This window comes from Delphinapterus leucas, chromosome X, assembly GCF_059928025.1.
Source record: "Delphinapterus leucas isolate spDelLeu-1000000601 "Yukka" chromosome X, BTC_Dleu_Yukka2, whole genome shotgun sequence".
Lineage (NCBI taxonomy): Eukaryota > Metazoa > Chordata > Mammalia > Artiodactyla > Monodontidae > Delphinapterus > Delphinapterus leucas.
The window spans coordinates 29,652,988-29,676,355 of NC_143150.1; the positions used below are offsets into that span (position 1 = coordinate 29,652,988).

Consider the following 23,368-nt stretch of genomic DNA (forward strand, 5'->3'; position numbering starts at 1 on the left):
CTATAAAACACTTCTCCAAGGAAAAACCATAGAGCTGTAAATCTGGCCTGGCCCTCTTTTATTTGACAATAAATAAAATTTATCTACTCCTCAGCAAGGGCTCAGGAGAATATTTCGAGAAAACGTGAGGAGATGAGATGGGGGGATAGGCAGCGGCAAGAAAGCAGGTAAATTTACCCATGTCCACAGGGGCCCACCACAAGGGACATGTATGCTTTTGTAGAAGATCTACAGCCAGAAGCAACAGGAGCTTAGGGGCTGTGCACAAAGATGTAGCATAGTCCATAGCTGCAACAAGGACACACACAAAAAAAGAAAAAAGGCAGGAAATCTGTACCCGGTAAGCATTCTTGAGTGCTTGAAACACTGTGCAGGTTTCTACACCTGCAATCTGATGTTGATTCATTACTAAAAATCTACAGGCTAATGGGGGGGGGCGCTGGGTTTCGCTTTCTTTTGTTTTGTTTGCATAGTGCATCTGAGCACCAGGCATGCTCAGAAAACCCAGCCCTGAACTCCTGCTCCTGGAGACCCGGGGAGTATGGCGGACTCTGACTTCAACCTCATTGCAAAAATTCAGAGCAAGCAAACTCCTAGCTAATAATACGGTTGACCCTTCAAATACACGGCTTTTGAACTTGCAAGTCCACTTAAACACAGGTTTGTGGTGTTTTTAAAAATTTTTTCAATAAATATACAGGCGGCCCTCCATAGCCATGGGTTTCACATCAGCAGATGCGGAGGGCCGACTATGGGACTTGAGCATCCGCCGATTTTGGTATCCGCGGCGGGTCCTGGAACCAATCACCCGCGGATACCAAGGGGCGACCGTATTACTTTGATTACTGTTCCCTTCTTGGTACTGGCTGCCGGATATGGAGGGCTCGGTCAAGAGATAGTCCCCAAACGCTTCTCCAAGATCTATGGAGCTTGGGTGAGGTCTCTCTCTTACCCTCCACAAATCGGGCACAGCCCCTTGGTCTGGGAAGGCGCCCGACCCAGTGCGGAGTACTTAGTCAGCTAGGTTGCAACCTGGGACCCGGAATTCTGCTCTCACGCATGCTCCCCACCAGCGCCCGGGCGGCGCGCAACATCCTCCCCGCCCTGCCCGCGCCCCCTTAGACGGCCCCTAGACGGCCGACGCCCTGCCGCATGCGCACATCAGCTAACCCAACCCCCAACAGGCTGTGGTAAACCCACAGCGGGCGTCATACCAGAATCTCTGAAACCCGACCAGCCGCCAGAGGAGCCTTAACGTGCCGGATCGTGGGCCACCGCTCTAGCCTTGAGTCGTGAGCCGGGGGTCTCAGGAGACCCAGAGCAGCCTCCGCTGAAGCTCACAGCCTCCTCGACAGCAGTCGGGACATGGAGCGTCAGCCGCAGAGCAGCCACGATGCCTATGACGTCACGGATGCAGCCGTTGCCGGCTTCTTCAAGCTGGGGGTCGAAGAGGAGCGGGAAGTAGCGAAAGGTCAGTGGCGGGTGGGGCACTCGCTTTAACGGATTCCAGGAAAGGTACTTTCCCAGGGCTGGGCGAACAGCAGGACGCCCCTCGGACGCAGGCCCTCCCCAGAGCCGGGCTCACTCGACGGCCTGATCTTTCTCTTTGGGTTTCCTCTCTTGCAGAGGTGAAGCCCGCGGAGATGTCGCCTCCCGGAGAGGGGGGAGAGGAGCAGAAGGCTCAGTCCGAACCGGAGCAGGGAGCAGCCACGGAAGGCAAAGAGGCGGGAGACGAAGGAGAAGGAAAGGAAGGCTGCGAGGTCAGCGTCGGAGCCGCCGGCCCCGCGGACGGTGAAAGCCGCGAGGCCGAGGCCGAGGCGGGCGGCAAGGAGCAGCCCCCGCAGGCCGCCGTCGAGGGTCCCGAGGCCGCAGACGGGCAGCGGCGTGCCCCCCGCGCCAGGTTCACGCAGGTGCAGGTGCAGGACCTGGAGAGCGTTTTCCAGCACACTCAGTACCCCAACGCGCTCATGCGGTAAGCGGGCGTCCCGGGTGGCGCGGGCTGCCGCGCGGGTGGTGGGCGGCGCTCTCGCGAGTCCCTCTCCTGGGCTCCGGATCTGAAAGCCCCGGGGCCTGGCGGCGGCCCGCCCTTCCGACACACTCGAGGCCTAGGACGGGGGCGGGGACTCTGCCAGGCGGGAATCGAGGTCGATATTTCCGTGCGGTGTTTGAATAAGTCACGTTGGGGAGCTTTGTGGGCCACCGGTTCACATAAATAATGAGTCGCCCGAGACGTGGTGGAGCAAATGCAGAGTTGGAGTGTACTTCTATCTGAAATTTTGATCATCAGTTATTCATGGATTATATTTGCATTAGTTTAAACACTACATGAAAACATCCTTTATCTTTTTTTTTTTTTTTTTTTTTTTGCGGTGCACGGACCTCTCACTGTTGTGTCCTCTCTGGTTGCGGAGCACAGGCTCTGGACGTGCAGGCTCAGCGGCCATGGCTCACGGGCCCAGCCTCTCTGCGGCATGTAGATGTTCCCGGACCGGGGCACGAACCCGTGTCCCCCGCATCAGCAGGCGGACTGTCAACCACTGCGCCACCAGGGAAGCCCTAAAACATCCTTTATCTTGATTACTGAATGTTTAAAAATAAATCAATTTATTTATTTATGGCTGCATTGGGTCTTTGTTGCTGCTCTCGGGCTCTGGGTGCGGGCTTTCTCTAGTTGCGGCGAGCGGGGGCTACCCTAAGTTGCGGTGCAGGCATTGTGGTGGCTTCTCTTGTTGCAGAGCGCGGGCTCTAGGCGGGTGGGCTTCCGTAGTAGTTGTGGCACGTGGGCTCAGTAGTTGTGGCTCGCGGGCTCTAGAGCGCACTCTCGGTAGTGGTGGCACACGGGCTTAGTTGCCCCGCGGCATGTGGGATCTTCCCGGACCAGGGCTCGGACCCGTGTCCCCTGCATCGGCAGGTGGATTCTTAACCCCTGCGCCACCAGGGAAGCCCGATTACTGAATTTTTAGTTACCCCTGAAGTTTGTGCCTGAGGTAGAATTGTTCCCTAAAGCAAACTTCAGTGTGGAGAATGAATGGGTTGCTGAATACCTGTGAAGGCAGCTAAAATTTAAAAAGCTATCATTTACATTGTGCTTACTGTGTGTTAAGCACTTGTTTTAAAGGGGTTTTCTACATACTGTCATTGAATCTTCACAACCCCTTGTGAATGTGGTAGCCACTGTTATTATCCCCACTTATAACTGTGAAAAAACTGAAGCTCAGAGAAGTGATGAGACTTGCCCAAGATGGCACAGCTGGAATGTGGCAGAGCTGGGATTCAATCCTAGGAGGCTGTTCAGAAGGCAAGGCCAGAGGTGATGGTGTGTTGGTCCAGGGTAGTGGCGATGGAGAGAAGTGAACAGATTAAAGAGATATTTAGCAGGTAAAATTGATAGCAATTCATGGTAATTTGAACACGGGGGTAAAAGGAAATGTTTAAGAAAAATGTATAAATTTCTGATTTGCCCAAATGAATGGCTGCTGGTATATTCACTGAGCTAGGGAATATTGAAAGACAATAAAAGAAGCTTGCAAGAGACAGAGGCGGAGTGTTTGGAGAGGCTGTTTTTAGCAAACCGTATCGTGGAAACCTGGATGGCGGTAGGAGACGATTCAACAAGAAGGGATGGTAACTAGCATCAACTTCGGTTTAGGATTTTCTGTTCAACTCGATTACTCCAAGTTCGGTTGCTTTTTGCTGTGGTGTGATAATTGGATCAGCCCAATTTCTCCCTTTCTCAAAAGTGTCAAACTCAAGATGCCCCTTGATTTGGATGTCTAGAGCTGCCTGATAAATAGTTTTTCTTCCAGTTTATTATGATATAATTAACATTCAGTACTGTATAAGTTTAAGGTGCACAGCATAATGAGTTGGCTTACATGCATCATGAAATGATTATCATAATAAGTTTGGTGACCCTCCATCATCTCATATAGATACATAATTAAACAGAAAAAAAGTTTTTTGTGTGATGAGAACTTTTAGGAACTCTCTTAACAGATTTCGTATATAACATACAGCAGTGTTAATTTTATTTATCATGTTGTACATTATATCCCATTATAACTGGAAGTTTGTACCTTTTGACTGCCTTCATCCAATTTCCCCACCTCACTCAATTTCATTTCTTTTTATGGCTGAGTAATATTCCATTGTATATATGTGCCACATCTTCCCCATCCATTCATCCGATGATGGGCACCTAGGTTGCTTCCATCTCCGGGCCATTGTAAATAGAGCTGCAATGAACATCCTGGTACATGACTCATTTTGAACCATGGTCCTCCCAGGGTATATGCCCAGTAGTGGGCCCGCTGGGTCACGTGGCAGTTCCACTTGTAGTTTTCCAAGGAACCCCCATACTGTTCTCCATAGTGGCTGTACCAATTCACATTCCCACCAGCAGTGCAGGAGCGTTCCCCTTTCTCCACACCCTCTCCAGCATTTCATTGTTTCTAGATTTTTTGATGATGGCCATTCTGACCGGTGTGAGATGATATCTCACCGCAGCCCTGATCTGCATTTCCCTAATGATTAATGATGTTGAGCATTCCTCCATGTGCTTGCTGGCAGTCTGCACAACTTCCTTGGAGAAATGTCTACCCAGGTCCCCTGCCCATTCCTGGATTGGGTTGCCCGTTTTTCTGTTATTGAGCTGCACGAACTGCTTGCAAATTTTGGAAATTAATCCTTTGTCAGTTGCTCCATCTGCAAACACCTTCTTCCATTCTGAGGGTCGTCCCCTGGTCTTGCTTATGGTTTCCTCCACTGTGCAAAGGCCCCGAAGTTTCACTAGGTCCCACCTGTTCACCCTTGTTTCTATTTCCATTTCTCTAGGAGGTGGGTCAAAAAGGATCTTGCTGTGATTTATGTCATAGAGTGTTCTGCCTATGCTTTCCTCTAAGAGCCCGACAGCTTCTGGCCTTACATTCAGGCCCTCAATCCATTTTGAGCTTACTTTTGTGCATGGTGCCAGGGAGTGATCTAATCTCATACCTTTACATGTACCTGTCCAGTCCTCCCAGCACCACCCACTGAAGAGGCTGTCCCTTCTCCACTGTACACTCCTGCCTCCTTTATCAAAGATAAGGTGACCATATGTGCGAGGGTTCATCTCTGCGCTTTCCATCCTGTTGCATTGATCCATCTCCCTGCCTCTGCGCCAGTACCACAGTGTCCCGACCACTGCAGCTCTGAAGTATAGTCCAAAGCCAGGGAGCCCGACTCCTCCAGCTCCGTTCCTCGTTCTCAAGACTGCCCTGGCCATTCGGGGTCCCCTGTGTTTCCTGTATGGATATTTTAGCAATATTAATTCTTCCAATCCAAGAACACAGTATATCTTGTCATTTTGGGGGAACATTTTCAAATTCCTTCATCAGTGTTTTATATATAGTTTTCAGAGTAAAGGTCTTTCACTTCCTTGGTTACGTTTATTCCTAGGTATTTTATTCTTTTTGATGCTACTTTATTTATTATTATTTATTAATTAATTACTTTTATTTTTGGCTGCGTTGGGTCTTTGTTGCTGCACGTGGGCTTTCTTTAGTTGCGGCAAGTGGGGCCTTCTCATTGCGGTGGCTTCTCTTGTTGCAGAGCACAGGCTCTAGGCACGCGGGCTTTAGTAGTTGTGGCACACGGGCTCAGTAGCTGTGGCTCGCAGGCTCCAGAGCGCAGGCTCAGTAGTTGTGTCCCACAGGTTTAGTTGCTCCGCGGCATGTGGGATCTTCCCAGACCAGGGCTTGAACCCGTGGCCCCTGCATTGGCAGGTGGATTCTTAACTACTGCGCCACCAGGGAAGCCCTTGAAGCTATTTTAAATGGGATTGTTTTCTTGCTTTCTCTCTGAGAGTATAGTGTATTATAGTGTAGAGAAAAGCAGCAGATTTCTGTATATTAAATTGAATCCTGAAACTTTACTGAATTCATTTATTAGTTCTAGCAGTTTCTTGGTGGAGACTTTAGGGTTATCGGGGTTTTTTTAAATTGAGTTACAGCTGATGTACAATATTATATAAGTTTCAGGTGTACAATATAGTGATTCACAATTTTTAAAGGTTATACTCCATTATAGTTATTATAAAATATTGGCTATATTCCCCATGCTGTACAATATATCCTTGTAGCTTATTTATTTTATACATAGTAGTTTGTACCTATTAATCCACTGCCCCTATCTCGTCCTTCTCCCCTGTTTCTCCCCACTGGTAACCACTAGTTTGTTCTCTATATCTATGAGAGTGTTTCTTTTTCATTGTATTCAATAGTTTGCTTTAATTTTTAGATTCCACATATAAGTGAGATCATTTGTCTTTCTCTGTCCTACTTATTTCACTAAGCATAATACCCTCCAAGTCCATCCATGTTGTTGCAAATGGCACATTTTTATTCTTTTTAACCTCCATTGTATATGCATACCACATCTTCTTTATCCGTTCCTCTATTGATGGACACTCAGGTTGCTTCCATATCTTGGCTATTGTAAATGATGCTGCTATGAACATTGGGTTGCATGTATCTTTTTGAATTAGTGTTTTTGTATTTTTCAGATATATACCCAGGATTGAAATTGCTGGGTCATATGGTAGTTCTATTTTTAGTTTTTTGAGAAACCTCCATACTGTTTGCCACAGTGGCTGCACCAATTTACATTCCCACCAACAGTGTACAAGGGTTCCCCTTTCTCCACATCCTCACTAATATTTGTTATTTGTAGTCTTTTTAAGAAGTAATTAATTTACTTAGTTTTGGCTGCATTGGGTCTTCGATGCTGTGCGCGAGCTTACTCTAGTTGCAGGTGAGCCAGAGCTGCTCTTTGCTGCGGTGCACGGGCTTCTCATTGCGGTGGCTTCTCTTGTGGCGGATCACGGGCTGCAGGTGCGCAGGCTTCAGTAGTTCTGGCACACGGGCTCAGTAGTTGTGGCTCGAGGGCTCTAGAGCGCAGGCTCAGTAGTTGTGGTGCACGGGCTTAGTTGCTCTGTGGCATGTAGGATCTTCCTGGACCAGGGCTCAAACCCGTGTCCCCTGCACTGGCAGGTGGATTCTTAACCACTGCGCCACCAGGGAAGTCCCTGTAGTCTTTTGGGTGGTAGCTATTCTAAGGTGATATCTCATTGGAGTTGTGGTTTGCATTACTCTGATGATTAGTGATGTCCGTTTTTATTTTTTTATATATTTATTTTTTAGAATTTTATTTATTTTTTTATACAGCGGGTTCTTATTAGTTATCCATTTTATACGTATTAGTGTATACATGTCAATCCCGGTCTCCCAGTTCATCCCAACACCACCACCACCCCACTGTCCCCCCCTTGGTGTCCATATGTTTGTTCTGTACATGTGCGTCTCTATTTCTGCCCTGCAAACTGGTTCATCTGTACCATTCTTCTAGGTTCCACATATATGCATTAATATAGGATATTTGTTTTTCTCTTTCTGACTTACTTCACTATGTATGACAGTCTCTAGATCCATCCACATCTCTACAAATGACCCAGTTTCGGTCCTTTTTATGGCTGAGTAATATTCCATTGTACATATGTACCACTTCTTCTTTATCCATTCATCTGACGACGAGCATTTAGGTTGCTTCCATGACCTGGTATCGTAAATAGTGCTGCAATGAACATTGGGGTGCATGTGTCTTTTTGAATTATGGTTTTCTCTGAGTATATGCCCAGGAGTGGGATTACTGGGTCATATGGTAATTCTATTTTTAGTTTTTTAAGGAACCTCCATACTGTTCTCCATAGTGGCTGTATCAATTTACATTCCCACCAACAGTGCAAGAGGGTTCCTTTTTCTCCACACCCTCTCCAGCATTTGTTGTTTGTAGATTTTCTGATGATGCCCATACTAACTGGTGTGCGGTGGTACCTCATTGTAGTTTTGATTTGCGTTTCTCTAATAATAGTGATGTTGAGCAGCTTGTCATGTGCTTCTTGGCCATCTGTATGTCTTCTTTGGAGAAATGTCTGTTTAGGTCTTCTGTCCATTTTTGGATTGGGTTGTTTGTTTTTTTGCTATTGAGCTGCATGAGCTGCTTGTAAATTTTGGAGATTAATCCTTTGTCACTTGCTTCATTTGCAAATATTTTCTCCCATTCTGAGGGTTGTCTTTTGGCCTTGTTTATGGTTTCCTTTGCTATGCAAAAGCTTTTAAGTTTCATTAGGTCCCATTGGTTTATTTTTGTTTTTATTTTCATTACTCTAGGAGGTGGAACAAAAAAGATCTTGCTGCAATTTATCTCAAAGAGTGTTCTTCCTATGTTTTCCTCTAAGAGTTTTATAGTGCTCAGTCTTACATTTAGGTCTCTAATCCATTTTGAGTTTATATTTGTGTATGGTGTTAGGGAGTGTTCTAATTGCATTCTTTTACATGGAGCTGTCCAGTTTTCTCACCACCACTTATTGAAGACACTGTCTTTTTCTCCATTGTACATCCCTGCTTCCTTTGTCATAGATTAGTTGACCATAGGTGCGTGGGTTTATGTCTGGGCTTTCTATCCTGTTTCATTGATCTGTATTTCTGTTTTTGTGCCAGTACCCTATTGTCTTGATTACTGTAGCTTTGTAGCATAGTCTGAAGTCTGCGAGTCTGATTCCTCCAGCTCCATTTTTTTCCCTCAAGACTGCTTTGGATATTCGGGGTCTTTTGTGTCTCCATACAAATTTTAAGATTTTTTTGTTCTAGTTCTGTAAAACATGCCATTGGTAATTTGATAGGGATTGCATTGAATCTGTAGATTGCTTTGGGTAGTATTGCCATTTTCACAATGTTGATTCTTCCAATCCAAGAACATGGTATATCTCTCCATCTGTTGGTATCATCTTTAATTTCTTTCATCAGTGTCTTATAGTTTTCTGCATACAGGTCTTTTGTCTCTCTAGGTAGGTTTATTCCTAGCTATTTTATTCTTTTTGTTGCCATGGTAAATGGGAGTGTTTCCTTAATTTCTCTTTCAGATTTCTCATCATTAGTGTATAGGAATGCAAGAGATTTCTGTGCATTAATTTTGTATCCTACAACTTTACCAAATTCATTGGTTAGCTCTAGTAGTATTCTGGTGGCATCTGTAGGATTCTCTATGTATAGTATCATGCCATCTGCAAACAGTGACAGCTTTACTTCTTCTATTCCAATTTGTATTCCTTTTATTTCTTTTTCTTCTCTGATTGCCGTGGCTAGGACTTCCAAAACTATGTTGAATAATAGTGGTGAGAATGGGCAACCTTGTCTTGTTCCTGATCTTAGGAAATGCTTTCAGTTTTTCACCACTGAGAATGATGTTTGCTGTGGTTTGTCGTATATGGGCTTTATTATATTGAGGTAGGTTCCCTCTATGCCCACTTTCTGGAGAGTTTTTATCATAAATGGGTGTTGAATTTTCTGAAAAGCTTTTTCTTCATCTATTGAGATGATCATTTGGTTTTTCTTCTTCAATGTGTTAATATGGTGTAGCACATTGATTGATTTGCATATATTGAAGAATCCTTGCATTCCTGGGATAAATCCCACTTGATCACGGTGTCTGATCCTTTTAATGTGTTGTTGTATTCTGCTTCCTAGTATTTTGTTGAGGATTTTTGCATCTATATTCATCAGTGATATTGGTCTGTAAATTTCTTTTTTGTAGTATCTTTGTCTGGTTTTGGTATCCAGGTGATGGTGGCCTCATAGAATGAGTTTGGGAGTGTTCCTTCCTCTGCAATTTTTTGGAAGAGTTTGAGAAGGATGGGTGTTAGCTCTTCTCTAAATGTTTGATAGAATTCACCTGTGAAGCTATCTGGTCCTGGACTTTTGTTTGCTGGAAGATTTTTTTTTTTTTTTTGGCGGTACACGGGCCTGTCACTACTGTGGCATCTCCCGTTGTGGAGCACAGGCACCAGACGCGCAGGCTCAGCTGCCATGGCTTGCGGGCCTAGCCGCTCAGCGGCATATGGGATCTTCCCGGACCAGGGCACGAACCCGTGTCCCCTGCATCGGCAGGCAGACTCTCAACCACTGCGCCACCAGGGAAGCCCTCCAGCTTTCTTTTGATTTCCATTTGCATGGAATATCTTTTTCCATCCCCTCACTTTCAGTCTGTATGTGTCCCTTGGTCTGAAGTGGGTCTCTTGTAGACAGCATATATATGGTCCTTATTTTTCTGTCCATTCAGCGAGCCTGTGTCTTTTAGTTGGAGCATTTAGTCCATTCACGTTTAAGGTAATTATCGATACGTATGTTCCTGTTACCATTGTCTTAATTGTTATGGGTTTGTTTTTGTAGGTCCTTTTCTTCTCTTGTGTTTCCCACTTAGAGAACTTCTGTAGCATTTGTTGTAAAACTGGTTTGGTAGTGCTGAATTCTCTTAGCTTTTGCTTGTCTGTAAAGCTTTTGATTTCTCCATCGAACTCAATGAGATCCTTGCCGGGTAGAGTAATCTTGGTTGTAGGTTCTTCCCTTTCATCACTTTAAGTATATCATGCCACTCCCTTCTGGCTTGTAGAGTTCCTGCTGAGAAATCAGCTGTTAACCTTATGGCAGTTCCTTGTATATTATTTGTCATTTTTCCCTTGTTGCTTTCAGTAGTTTTTCTTTGTCTTTAATTTTTGTCAATTTGATTACTATGTGTCTCGGCGTGTTTCCCCTTGGGTTTATCCTGCCTGGGACTCTCTGTGCTTCCTGGACTTGGGTGGCTATTTCCTTTCCCACGTTAGGGAAGTTTTCCACTATAATCTCTTCAAATATTTTCTCGGATCCTTTCTCTCTCTCTTCTCCTTCTGGGACCCCTATAATGCGAATGTTGTTGTGTTTAATGTTGTCCCAGAGGTCTCTTAGGCTGTCTTCATTTCTTTTCATTCTTTTTCCTTTATTCTGTTCCGTGGCAGTGAATTCCACCATTCTGTCTTCCAGGTCACTTATCTGTTCTTCTGCCTCAGTTATTCTGCGATTGATTCCTTCTAGTGTATTTTTCATTTCAGTTATTGTATTGTTCATCTCTGTTTGTTTGTGCTTTAATTCTCCTAGATCTTTGTTTAACATTTCTTGCATCTTCTCAATCGTTGCCTCCATTCGTTTTCCAAGGTCCTGGATCATCTTCACTATCATTATTCTGAATTCATTTTCTGGAAGTTTTCCTATCTCCACTTCATTTAGTTGTTTTTCTGGGATTTCATCTCGTTTCTTCATCTGGTACATAGCCCTCTGCCTTTTCATCTTGTCTATCTTTCTGTGATTGTGGTTTTTGTTCCACAGGCTGTGGGATTGTAGTTCTTCTTGCTTCTGCTCTCTACTTCCTAATGTCTGTTTTTATTGAGGTATATTTGATTTACAATGTTATATTAGTTTCAGATGTGCAGCACAGTGATTCAACATTTTCATAGATTATTCTCCATTTAAAGTTATTATAAAATATTAGCTGTATTCCTGGTGCTGTAAAATATATCCTTTTTTTATTATCCAATTCAGTTTCATTACTGATAATTGATGTATTCAAATTTTCTATTTCTTACTGCTTTAGTCTTGGGAGACGGTACCTTTCTGGGAATTTGTTCATTTCTTCTAGTTTGTCCATTTTATTGATGTATGATTGGTCATAGTAATCTCTTATGATCCTTTGTATTTCTGTGGTGTTGGTTCTAACCTCTGTTTCTTTTCTGATTTTATTGATTTGGACCCAATTTCTCTTTTCTTGATGAGTCTGGCTAAAGGTTTAACAATTTTATTTACCTTTTCAAAGAATCATCTCTTACTTCCATTGATATTTTATATCTTTTAAAATCTATTTCATTTCTTTCTTCTCTGATCTTTGTGACTTCGTCCCTTGTACTAACTTTGGGTCTTGTTCTCTTCTTTTGTTTTTTTAACATCTTTATTGGAGTATAATTGTGTTATAATAGTGTGGTAGTTTCTGCTTTATAACAAACTGAATCAGTGATACATATACATATGTTCCTATATCTCTTCCCTCTTGCATCTCCCTCCCTCCCACCCTCCCTATCCCACCCCTCTAGGTGGTCACAAAGCACCGAGCTGATCTCTGTGTGCTATGTGGCTGCTTCCCTCTAGCTATCTATTCGAAGTTTGGTAGTGTATATATGTCCATGCCACTCTCTCACTTTGTCCCAGCTTACCCTTCCCCATCCCCGTATTCTCAAGTCCATTCTATAGTTGGTCTGTGTCTTTATTCCTGTCTTGCGCCTAGTTCTTCATGACATTTTTTTTTCTTAGATTCCATATATGTGTGTTAGCATACGGTATTTGTTTTTCTCTTTCTGACTTACTTCACTCTGTATGACAGACTCTAGGTCCATCCACCTCACTACAAATAACTCAATTTCGTCTCTTTTTATGGCTGAGTAATATTCCATTGTACATATGTGCCACATCTTCTTTATCCATTCACCTGTTGATGGACACTTAGGTTGCTTCCATGTCCTGGCTATTGTAAATAGAGCTGCAATGAACATTGTGGTACATGCCTCCTTTGGAATTATGGTTTTCTCAGGGTATATTCCCAGTAGTGGGTTTGCTCGGTCGTATGGTAGTTCTATTTTTAGTTTTCTAAGGAAGCTCCATACTGTTCTCCATAGTGGCTGTATCAATTTACATTCCAACCAACAGTGCAAGAGCGTTCCCTTTTCTGTGCACCCTCTCCAGCATTTATTGTTTCTAGATATTTTGATGATGGCCATTCTGACTGGTGTGATATGACATCTCATTGTAGTTTTGATTTGTATTTCTCTAATGATTAATGATGTTGAGCAGGGCTTCCCTGGTGGTGCAGTGGTTGAGAATCTGCCTGCTGATGCAGGGGACACGGGTTCGAGCCCTGGTCTGGGAAGATCCCACATGCCACGGAGCAACTGGGCCCGTGAGCCACAACTACTGAGCCTGTGCGTCTGGAGTCTGTGCTCCGCAACAGGAGAGGCCGTGATAGTGAGCGGCCCGTGCACTGCGATGAAGAGTGGCCCCCGCTTGCCGCAACTAGAGAGAGCCCTCGCACAGAAATGAAGACCCAACAGAGCCAAAAATAAATAAATTTATTAAAAACTGATGTTGAGCATTCTTTCATGTGTTTGTTGGCAATCTGTGTATCTTCTTTCGAGAAATGTCTATTCAGGTCTTCTGCCCATTTATGGATTGGGCTGTTGTTTGTTTGATATTGAGCTGCATGAACTGTTTGTAAATTTTGGAGATTAATCCTTTGTCAGTTGCTTCATTTGCAAATACTTTCTTCCATTCTGATGGTTGTCTTTTGGTCTTGTTTATGGTTTCCTTTGCTGTGAAAAAGCTTTGAAGTTTCAGTAGGTCCCATTTGTTTATTTTTGTTTTAATTTCCATTTCTCTAGGAAGTGGGTCAAAAAGGATCTTGCTCTGATTTATGTCATAGTGTGTTCTGCCTATGTTTTCCTCTAAGAGTGTGATAGTGTCTGGCCTTACATTTAGGTCTTTAATCCATTTTTAGTTTATTTTTGTATATGGTGTTAGGGAGTGTTCTAATTTCATACTTTTACATGTACCTGTCCAGTTTTCCCAGCACTACTTATTGAAGAGGCTGTCTTTTCTCCACCATATATTCTTGCGTCCTTTATCAAAGATAAAGTGACCATATGTGCGTGGGTTTATGTCTGGGCTTTCTATCCTGTTCCATTGATCTGTATTTCTGGTTTTGTGCCACTACCATACTGTCTTGATTACTGTAGCTTTGTAGTATAGTCTGAAGTCAGAGAGCCTGATTCCTCCAGCTTCATTTTTCATTCTCAAGATTGCTTTAGGTATTCGGGGTCTTTTGTGTTTCCATACAATTTGTGAAATATTTTGTTCTAGTTCTGTGAAAAATGCCAGTGGTAGTTTGATAGGGATTGCATTAAATCTGTAGATTGCTTTGGGTAGTAGAGTCATTTTCACAATGTTGATTCTTCCATTCCAAGAACATGGTATATCTCTCCATCTATTCGTGTCATCTTTAATTTCTTTCATCAGTGTCTTATAATTTTCTGCATACAGGTCTTTTGTCTCCTTAGGTTGGTTTATTCCTAGATACTTTATTCATTTTATTGCAGTGGTAAATGGGAGTGTTTTCTTAATTTCACTTTTAGATTTTTCATCATTAGTGTATAGGAATGCCAGAGATTTCTGTGCATTAATTTTGTATCCTGCTACTTTACCAAATACATTGATTCACTCTAGTAGTTTTCTGCTAGCATCTTTAGGATTCTCTATGTATAGTATCATGTCATCTGCAAACAGTGACAGCTTTACTTCTTCTTTTCCAATTTGGATTCCTTTTATTTTTTGTTTCTCTGATTGCTGTGGCTTAAACTTCCAAAACTATGTTGAATAATAGTGGTGAAAGTGGGAAACTTTGTCTTGTTCCTGATCTTAGTGGAAATGGTTTCAGTTTTTCAGCATTGAGGACGATGTTGGCTGTGGGCTTGTCATATATGGCCTTTATTATGTTGAGGAAAGTTCTCTGTATGCCTACTTTCTGCAGGGTTTTTATCATAAATGGGTGTTGAATTTTGTCGAAAGCTTTCTCTGCATCCAATGAGATGATCCTATGGTTTTCCTCCTTCAATGTGTTAATATGGTGTATCACATTGATTGATTTGTGTATATTGAAGGATCCTTGCATTCCTGGAATAAACCCCACTTGATCATGGTGCATGAACCTTTTAATGTGCTGTTCGATTCTGTTTGCTAGTATTTTGTTGATGATTTTTGCATCTATGTTCATCAGTGATATTGGCCTGTAGTTTTCTTGCTTTGTGACATCTTCTCTGGTTTTGGTATCAGGGTGATGGTGGCCTCGTAGAATGAGTTTGGGAGTGTTCCCCCCTCTGCTATATTTTGGAAGAGTTTGAGATTGATAGGTGTTAGCTCTTCTCTAAATGTATGATAGAATTCGCCTGTGAAGCCATCTGGGTCCTGGGCTTTTGTTTGTTGGAAGATTTTTAATCACACTTTCAATTTCAGTGCTTGTGATCGGTCAGTTCATATTTTCTATTTCTTCCTGGTTCAGTCTCGGCAAGTTGTGCCTTTCTAAGAATTTGTCCATTTTTTCCCGTTGTCAAATTTATTGGCATATAGTTGCTTGTAGTAATCAATCGCTCATGATCCTTTGTATTTTTACAGTGTCAGTTGTTACTTCTCCTTTTTCATTTCTAATTCTATTGATTTGAGCCTTCTCCCTTTTTTTCTTGATGCGTCTGGGTAATGGTTTATCAATTTTGTTTATCTTCTCAAAGAACCACCTTTTAGTTTTATTGATCTTTGCTAACATTTCCTTCATTTCTTTTTCATTTATTTATGATCTGATCTTCATGATTTCTTTCCTTCTGCTAACTTTGGGGGGTTTTTTTGTTCTTCTTTCTCTAATTGCTTTAGGTGCAAGGTTAGGTTGTTTATTTGAGATGTTTCCTGTTTCTTAAGGTAGGATTGTATTGCTATAAACTTCCCTCTTAGAACTGCTTTTGCTGCATCCCATAGGTTTTGGGTCGTCGTGTCTCCATTGTTATTTGTTTCTAGGTATTTTTTGATTTCCTCTTTGATTTCTTCAGTGATCACTTGGTTATTAAGTGGTGTATTGTTTAGCCTCCATGTGTTTGTATTTTTTACAGATGTTTTCCTGTAATTGATATCTAGTTTCATAGCGTGGTGGTCGGAAAAGATACTTGATATGATTTCAATTTTCTTAAATTTACCGAGGCTTGGTTTGTGATCCAAGATATGATCTATCCTGGAGAATGTTCCATGAGCACTTGAGAAGAATGTGTATTCTGTTGTTTTGGGATGGAATGTCCTATAAATATCAACTAAGTCCATCGTGTATAATGTATCATTTAAAGCTTGTGTTTCCTTATTTATCTTCATTTTGGATGACCTGTCCATTGGTGAAAGTGGGGTGTTAAAGTGCCCTACTATGATTGTGTTACTGTCGATTTCCCCTTTTATGGCTCTTAGCCTTTGCCTTATGTATTGAGGTGCTCCTATGTTGGGTGCTTAAATATTTACAATTGTTATATCTTCTTCTTGGATCGATCCCTTGATCATTATGTAGTGTCCTTCTTTGTCTCTTGTAATAGTCTTTATTTTAAAGTCTATTTTGTCTCATATGAGAAATGCTACTCCAGCTTTATTTTGATTTCCATTTGCATGGAATACCTTTTTCCATCCCTTCACTTTCTGTCTGAGTCTTTAGAACTGAAGTGTGTCTCTTGTGGGCAGCATGTATGTGGGTCTTGTTTTTGTATCCATTCAGCCACTCTTTGTCGTTTGATTGGAGCATTTATTCCATTTATATTTAAAGTAATTATTGGTAGGTATGTAATTACTGCCATTTTGCTAATTGTTTTTGGAGTTCCTTTTTGTTCATTCTTCTTTTGCTCTCTTCCCTTGTGATTTGATGACTATCTTTAGTGTTATGTTTGGATTCCTTTCTCTTTTTTTGTGTGTGTATCTATTATAGATTTTTGGTTTGTGGTTACCATGAGGTTTAAATATAGCAGTGCATTAGATTATACATATATATATGTATATATCTATATTCTTTTTTCTTATTCTGTTCCATTATATTTTATTACAAGATATTGAATAGAGTTCCCTGTGCTATACAATAAATCCTTGTGGTTTACCTGGTATCTATGGTAGTGTGTATCTGTTAATCCTGTGCTCCCAATTTATCCCCCCACTTGGTAACCATAAGTTTGTTTTTTATGTCTGTGAATCTGCTTTTGTTTTGTAAATAAGTTCACTTGTTCTGTGTTTTAGATTCCACATATAAGTGATATCATGTAATATTTGTCTTTCTCTGTCTGACTTACTTCACTTAGGATAATACTCTCTAAGTCCGTCCATGTTGTTACAAATGGCAGGATTTCATACCTTTTCATGGCTGAGTAATATTCCATTGTGTATATATACCACTTCGTCTTTATCCATTCATCTGTTGATGGACACTTAGGTTGCTTCCACATCTTAGTTATTGTAAACAGTGCCACTCTGAATATTGGGGTGCATGTATCTTTTCAAATTAGAGCTTTCATCTTTTTCAGGTATATGCCCAGATATGGGATTAGTGATGTTGAGCATCTTTTCATGTGCCTGTTAGTCATCTGTATGTCTTCTTTGGAGAAATGTCTATTTAGGTCTTCTGCCCATTTTTGATTGCGTTGTTTGTTTTTTTGTTATTGATTTGTATGAGCTATTGGCATATTGTGGATATTAAGCCCTTGTCAGTTGCATTGTGTGCAAATATTTTCTCCCAGTTCATACATCTAATCTGCTTGGACCCCTTGCTTCTTGGGGAGAACCTCTGCAATTGTAATTATCCTCCCATTTATGGGTCGCCAACCTGGGGGTGTGGGTCTTGACTATACCTCATCTCGGCCCTTCCTATCCATCTCATTGTGTTTCCTTCTTTATATCTGTAGTTGTGGAAGCTCTTGTCTGCTAGTCTTCAGGTCATTCTCATCAATAGTTGCTCTGTAGGCTTTCCTGGTGGCGCAGTGGTTGAGGGTCCGCCTGCCGATGCAGGGGACATGGGTTCGTGCCCCGGTCCGGGAAGATCCCAAATGCCGTGGAGCGGCTGGGCCCATGAGCCATAACCGCTGAGCCTGCGCGTCCGGAGCCTGTGCTCCGCAATAGGAGAGGCCACAACAGTGAGAGGCCCGCGTACCACAAAAAAAAAAAAAAAAAAGTTGCTCTGTAAATAGCTGTAATTTTGGTGTACCCATGGAAGGAGGTAAGCTCGGGGTTTTTCCTATGTCACCATCTTGGTTACTCTCTGAATAAACATTTTAACATAGCATGAAATGTGCATTGTATATTTCATTTCATCCATAATGTCAAATGCTGAATATTTTCAACATTTTTCCCCTCAGAAAGGAGCTTGCGAGACGCCTGGGAGTGACTGAAGCCAGAGTGTGGGTCAGTAAACCTGAAAAAAGCAACTTGGCAGGGCAGCCAATCTAAAACCTGCTTTAGGAATTGGATACCTTGTCCTAGACATTCTCAAGTTGGTGTGTTTTTGTACACTTGTCGATGTTTTGGAAATAAGGTTTGGACTTTTGGGGCTTTGGGGCCAGAATATATGTATCTTCAGTAAAGTTAAACTCCTTCCAAAACTGGTATCCCTTACGGGACAAGTCTCTGTGGAATCATGTTGGGGCTGATTCTGACTTGGCAATTATTCAAATTAATGCACCAAATAGCTGGGTTAGAAGAGGGTTCAAGTATACTAAATTATTTAAAAGTTTTAAAGCCAGGCCTAAGCTCTTTGTATAAGGAGTGAATTTACAAGTATTCAGGCAATTGGGTAAGGGAATAATTCACCTCAGAACACAACATGTGAGCAACTAATATATGTTTAGTTTAGATGAGACTGATGGGGAGGCGAATAGCTTAAAATTCCAAGTGCCTGGTCCTCTTGCTGTTGTTTTTATGTGTTTGGTAGAGCAGTGTAGAGAGTTTCAGCCGTAAATTTTAATTTTCTGAAATTTTTTGATGTGCAGCCTGAAAACATTGCTAACATAGTAGGTTGTGCAGTATGATGGAGAGGGGGGAAAGGTTTGCAACCTTTAGGACTTTGTCTAAACATATAAAACAATAAAACAAACAAAAAGAACAAATTTGAATAAATTTCCACTGACCTCAAAAGATGGACGGGTTTGAGAATAATTGGATACTATCGATACATGTCTTGGAGATACTGCGTAAATTCAACATTATGAAACTACCAAATGTATCAGTGAATATTATTTTGAGCAATTTCTAATGTCTAAGAATTTTTTTCTTCCCTTTTCATATTATTATGAGGGATTGGTTTCGAAGAATTTGTTTGTGATGGTCAGGGGTTGGCTCTCAGCTAGTCGCTTACCTGTGTTAATTTGAAATACTTGCTCATTCATTCAGGTAGTGGTTACTAGTTGGTAGCTCATGGCACAGAAGCTGATTATTTGTCCATAGAACACAGTAAGTTGTATCAAAGGAGTATATATATATATTTTTTTTTAAATATTTATTTATATTTGGCTGCATTGGGTCTTCTTTGCTGTGCGTGGGCTCTTCTCTAGTTGAGGAGAGCCGGGGTTACTCTTCGTTGTGGTGCGCGGGCTTCTCAGTGCAGTGGCTTCGCTTGTTGTGGAAGAGGAATATTTTTTTAAAACACAAGATTGATAGAAAGGAAGAAAGTAGGAAGGAAGGAAAGAAGAATCAGGATGGGTTCACTAGCTTTGCTGCGGAGAGCGTGTGTGAGGGCAGTGATGGACACGGGCTGCAGACCTGGTGGTGGGGTCTGGAAAGCAGTGCTGGCGGCCTAAGGCCATGGGATGGGCTCACAGTCAGGTCTGGCCAGGGCTTGGGAGGCGCAGGCCTCTGCTTTGTCAAGCAGGCAAAGCAAGCTCAGAGGAAAAGAGAAACTGAAGTTTTGGTGGCTTGCTTCTCCTGGGTTTACGTAGTGGTCTCTTAATGGAGTTCTGAAGGCAAAAGGAGCAACAAGAAACACATGAAGAAGACGGGAGAATGTTTTCATCTATTTCCAAACTCTACAGCATGAGCGTCCCAAAGAAACATTTAAGGGACACCCTCCCTTGGTTTGCAAGGACAGTAGGAGTTGTTTCATGAAACCAGTATTGGAAATATGGAAGTAGTGTCAGCCTGAACCTCACACAGCCAGCTTTGCACATTGCTTATATTTATGCAGATTTGACCATTGGTACACTGGAACCCCCCAAAGTGAGCTCTGTTACACTGGCTTTTCTCGACTACATATTCATGCAGCAGAAGGACCCAAATACTAACATGGGAGAGGGAAAATGGGGCGACAGAGAGAGGAGGCCCTTGGTGTCATGTAAAATTTGCCGCGTGGAAACATCCAAAAATCTAAATATGGCATAATTCCATTAACTGAGATGCTGAGGGAGCAGTGGAGTCCACAGGACAGGTTTTACTTTCAGTTGTTAATAGTTGCCAGATATTTAGGGGGGAGCCGTTTTGTGACCCCTCACTCACGTGGTTGTCGGCTGTCTTCCTAAAATGCAGGTTGCACCCTCTTGACTTAAGCATAGGGGACAGGATGGGGATCTCCTGGGTGATTAGCAGCTCCTAGAGGGCGCAACCTTGCTGGGCACCAGAGGCTCTGGTCCAAGGCCCTGCAACTGTAGCCAGAGCGGAATGAGCTTACCTGGTCCTGAGCCCAGGAAGGTTTGGAGGGTGGGGCAGGTTGGAGAGTGCAGAATTGACAGAGGTGACAACGGTATGCCTCTTTCCCCCCAAACTCTTGCCTGGGCAAAGATTTTAAGAGTTTTAGTAAATTTGGGCTGAGTTCGTCTAAGCATTCATTACCCCTATAGTCTAATATTAAGGCAGTGTCCAGGGCTTCACCTCCGCCGGTGTCCAGCAAGACAAGCCACAAAGTCCCTGGGACCCCATGACCAAACCTCCCTCACAATACCATCTCCATCTTTTTAACCACCCCAAGGTTCCAGAGGATGAATGACCCTTTTTAGTCATCCTTGGGGAAAGCTGTTCTTTAAATATCCAACCCACTCCTATTGATTATTTACTGTAACCAAAGATGGGTTTTTCAAAATGGGGACCATGCTCCTCAGTATGATTTTAAAAGGCACCCACTTTTTCCTATGCTCAACTTCCCCCATAACTAAGGTGACACCTGTCCAATGAGTAGGGATTAGTGGCAGCTGGAGCTGACGGTCAGTTGTCAGGACGCAGACCTACCAGGCATAGTAATAACAGCAGGGACAGAGCGCAGTTGGTCAGCTCCACCTGCGTGTAAGAGTGGGGGAAATAATAGTAACGGTGGGAGGGGAGAGACAAAGCCATATGCCAATCCAGAGCTTGGCACATAGTCGGTGCTCGCTCTTGTGGGGGAGGGCGGCTGAAGGGAGCGCCTTCAGCTACATATCGTAAGATACTTTAGCAAGAAGGAAATAGCTTCTCCTGATGCACTTTCAAATCTTCAAGGCACCGAGAGCTCCCTGCTGCAATTTTTCATGTCTGACATGAAATGCTCAATATACTAATCAATCCCTTTTTCTCTCTGCTTGTAGGCTTGGTTTAAGAGTAGAAGGGCCAAGTGTCGGAGACATCAGAGGGCACTAATGCTCAGAAATGTGCCCCACGTGCCCCTGGTCCCCCTTGCTGTCGTCAGCGTCTGTGAACCCTGCAGTGCCATGCTGCTTCAGGAGCTGGATTGGGTCCACGTTTATCTGGAGCAAGTGCCGCTGGAGCTGCCTCTGCTGCCTGGGGCGCCCATACCACCCATGCCTCCCATGCCACCTAACCTGCCTGTGCCACCCGTGCAGCCTGAGCCACCCGTGCCACCCATGCCACCCTTTCCTCCTATGCTGTTGCCTCCTCCGACCTGTCGTCTTCCACTCGTGTTTCACTGTAGGTGCCCTCATGTGGCATGGCGTCGTTCCTTTCCATTTGAGATCCTTCAGCTGCCCCGACATTCTGTTGAATTGTGTCTGTGACAGTTTTTTCCAAAGGTCCTTTGAGCCAGTTTCAACTTCTGCATACCTCACCACCAAGAACAGTTCCCCAAATGCCTGCAAAGTTTATTAATTAGAAGTAGAGTCCTTGACCCACTGTTTTAGGGCATGTTTTGTATTTTCAATAAAGTTGTGGGTTCTCTGCATATTTGTTCTCTGTGTCACATGGGGTTAGTAAATTTGATGGAAATTGCTAAGCCAGCGCCATTCAGACCGAATGCCCAGGAGGCCTCCTTTCATGCAGTAACAGCCCTGAGTCACCATCATAGGCCATGCACATCTCAGAAGTTTGCCAGGTGCCCGTGAGGGGTTTACACAGACCCACCTGTTCTCTTCCACCCTCTCCCCCAGCACCCATGCTCCCTGCACCCTGCCCCATTGGGACCACCTAGATGTGCAAGACGGGTGGTGTGAGTCTCGAATGGGAGAACAGTGTGTTTCAAAGCAGGCCTGAGGCCCATTCATGGTGACCAGTTCAGGTACAAGGAGGCCTCCAAGGGACACTTCTGCAGTGACTACTCATAGGGCTTTATGGAGGAAAGGGAGCGGGGCACCGTCGGCTTCTCTCCCAGTTCTGTTCACAACCTTCCCTGTTGTGGAGGACACGTGGGGACAGAATCCACGCTAGCGGAGGGGGAGGGGCCTACCTCTGCGAAGGTAACACAAGAGGAGACTGTCCAGGCCCGCATGCGGCTCTTCTCACCCCCTCTCCCCCACCCCCAGATACGGAAAGCATATCGTAGCTCCTTCCGCAGCTCACAGCGGACGGATGATGTGGCCTTCAAGTGTATTTTGTCACCATCAACATCCTTGGGAGAACCCTGGTTCCAGCTAATTCAACACTGAAAGGGAGCCTCTTGGGTGAGTGTTGCCTGAAGCCAGGAGGTGGTGGTCCCTGAGCACTGATCCAGGATAATCACTTTATTTAAAAGAAGCAGGTAGGGCTTCCCTGGTGACACAGTGGTTAAGAGTCTGCCTGCGGGAAGGTCCCACATGCCGCGGAGCAACTAAGCCTGTGCGCCACAACTACTGAGCCTGTGTGCCACAACTACTGAAGCCCGCACACCTAGAGTCCATGCTCCACCACAAGAGCAGCCAATGCAATGACAAGCGCCGCAACTACAGAAAGCCCGTGCACAGCCACAAAGACCCAACACAGCCAAACATAAAATAAATTCATTTTAAAAATAAAAATAAATAAAAGCAGCAGGTATGGGAACATATGTATATGTAAAACGGATTCACTTTGTTATAAAGCAGAAACTAACACACCATTGTAAAGCAATTATACTCAAGTAAAGATGTTTAAAAAAAGAAAAATGAAAAATAAAAGCAGCAGGTAGACCTTACCTTTGTTCATGGGGCCTTCTTCAAATGGAACTGCCAGGTAGAAAACACACACGCACACACACAGATACTACACAGGTGTGCACCCTATATCACATGTCTGTGATAGAAGCACAAACATACCCAGAAAATACCCGGAACACAAGCAGAATTGGCTTGTGTTATTAAAATAACCCTTATGAAATGTATCTAGTGGCCTGTTGTCCTTGCCTTCGGTTATTTCAGGTTCGATGCTGGGAAAGAACGTGTGTCCTTGTCCACCGAGGTCTTGGGGAGGGGGAGGGACTCATGCGGCACTGAAGCACTGTCTATGCTGCCTCGCCAGTTTATTTACACAGGCACACACAACCCTTCTTGTTGGTAGGACGACCCCAGCCTGAGGAAGAGTTTTGCTGTTTCCACGGCTAGTCAGGTTTGGGCAGTAGCACTGCAGAGGGTTCTTGGAACCTGGACACCTGAGATCTTCTCTGAGATCGGAATCGCCTCCTTCTTACGCAGTAGCGATGGTTTCAGCATCGTGCCTCCGGATGG

General features: G+C 43.5%; 1 protein-coding gene across 1 annotated transcript; it reads left to right on the forward strand.

Annotated features, from left to right (window-relative positions):
- Positions 1 to 1,365: 1,365 nt before the first annotated feature.
- LOC115801569 (uncharacterized) lies at positions 1,366 to 21,472 on the forward strand. Its single transcript, XM_089904894.1, has 4 exons — positions 1,366 to 1,471; positions 1,627 to 1,972; positions 17,861 to 17,906; positions 21,047 to 21,472. The coding sequence occupies exons 1-4, from the start codon at positions 1,366 to 1,368 to the stop codon at positions 21,470 to 21,472; spliced, it is 924 nt and encodes a 307-aa protein (XP_089761020.1).
- Positions 21,473 to 23,368: the final 1,896 nt, after the last annotated feature.

Coding starts and splice junctions, on each gene's coding strand:
- LOC115801569 (XM_089904894.1), top strand. CDS start 1,366: ATGGAGCGTCAGCCGCAGAGCAGCCACGATGCCTATGACGTCACGGAT. Junction 1,472..1,626: donor GGAGCGGGAAGTAGCGAAAG/GTCAGTGGCGGG, acceptor CCTCTCTTGCAG/AGGTGAAGCCCGCGGAGATG. Junction 17,907..21,046: donor TGACTGAAGCCAGAGTGTGG/GTCAGTAAACCT, acceptor CTCTGCTTGTAG/GCTTGGTTTAAGAGTAGAAG.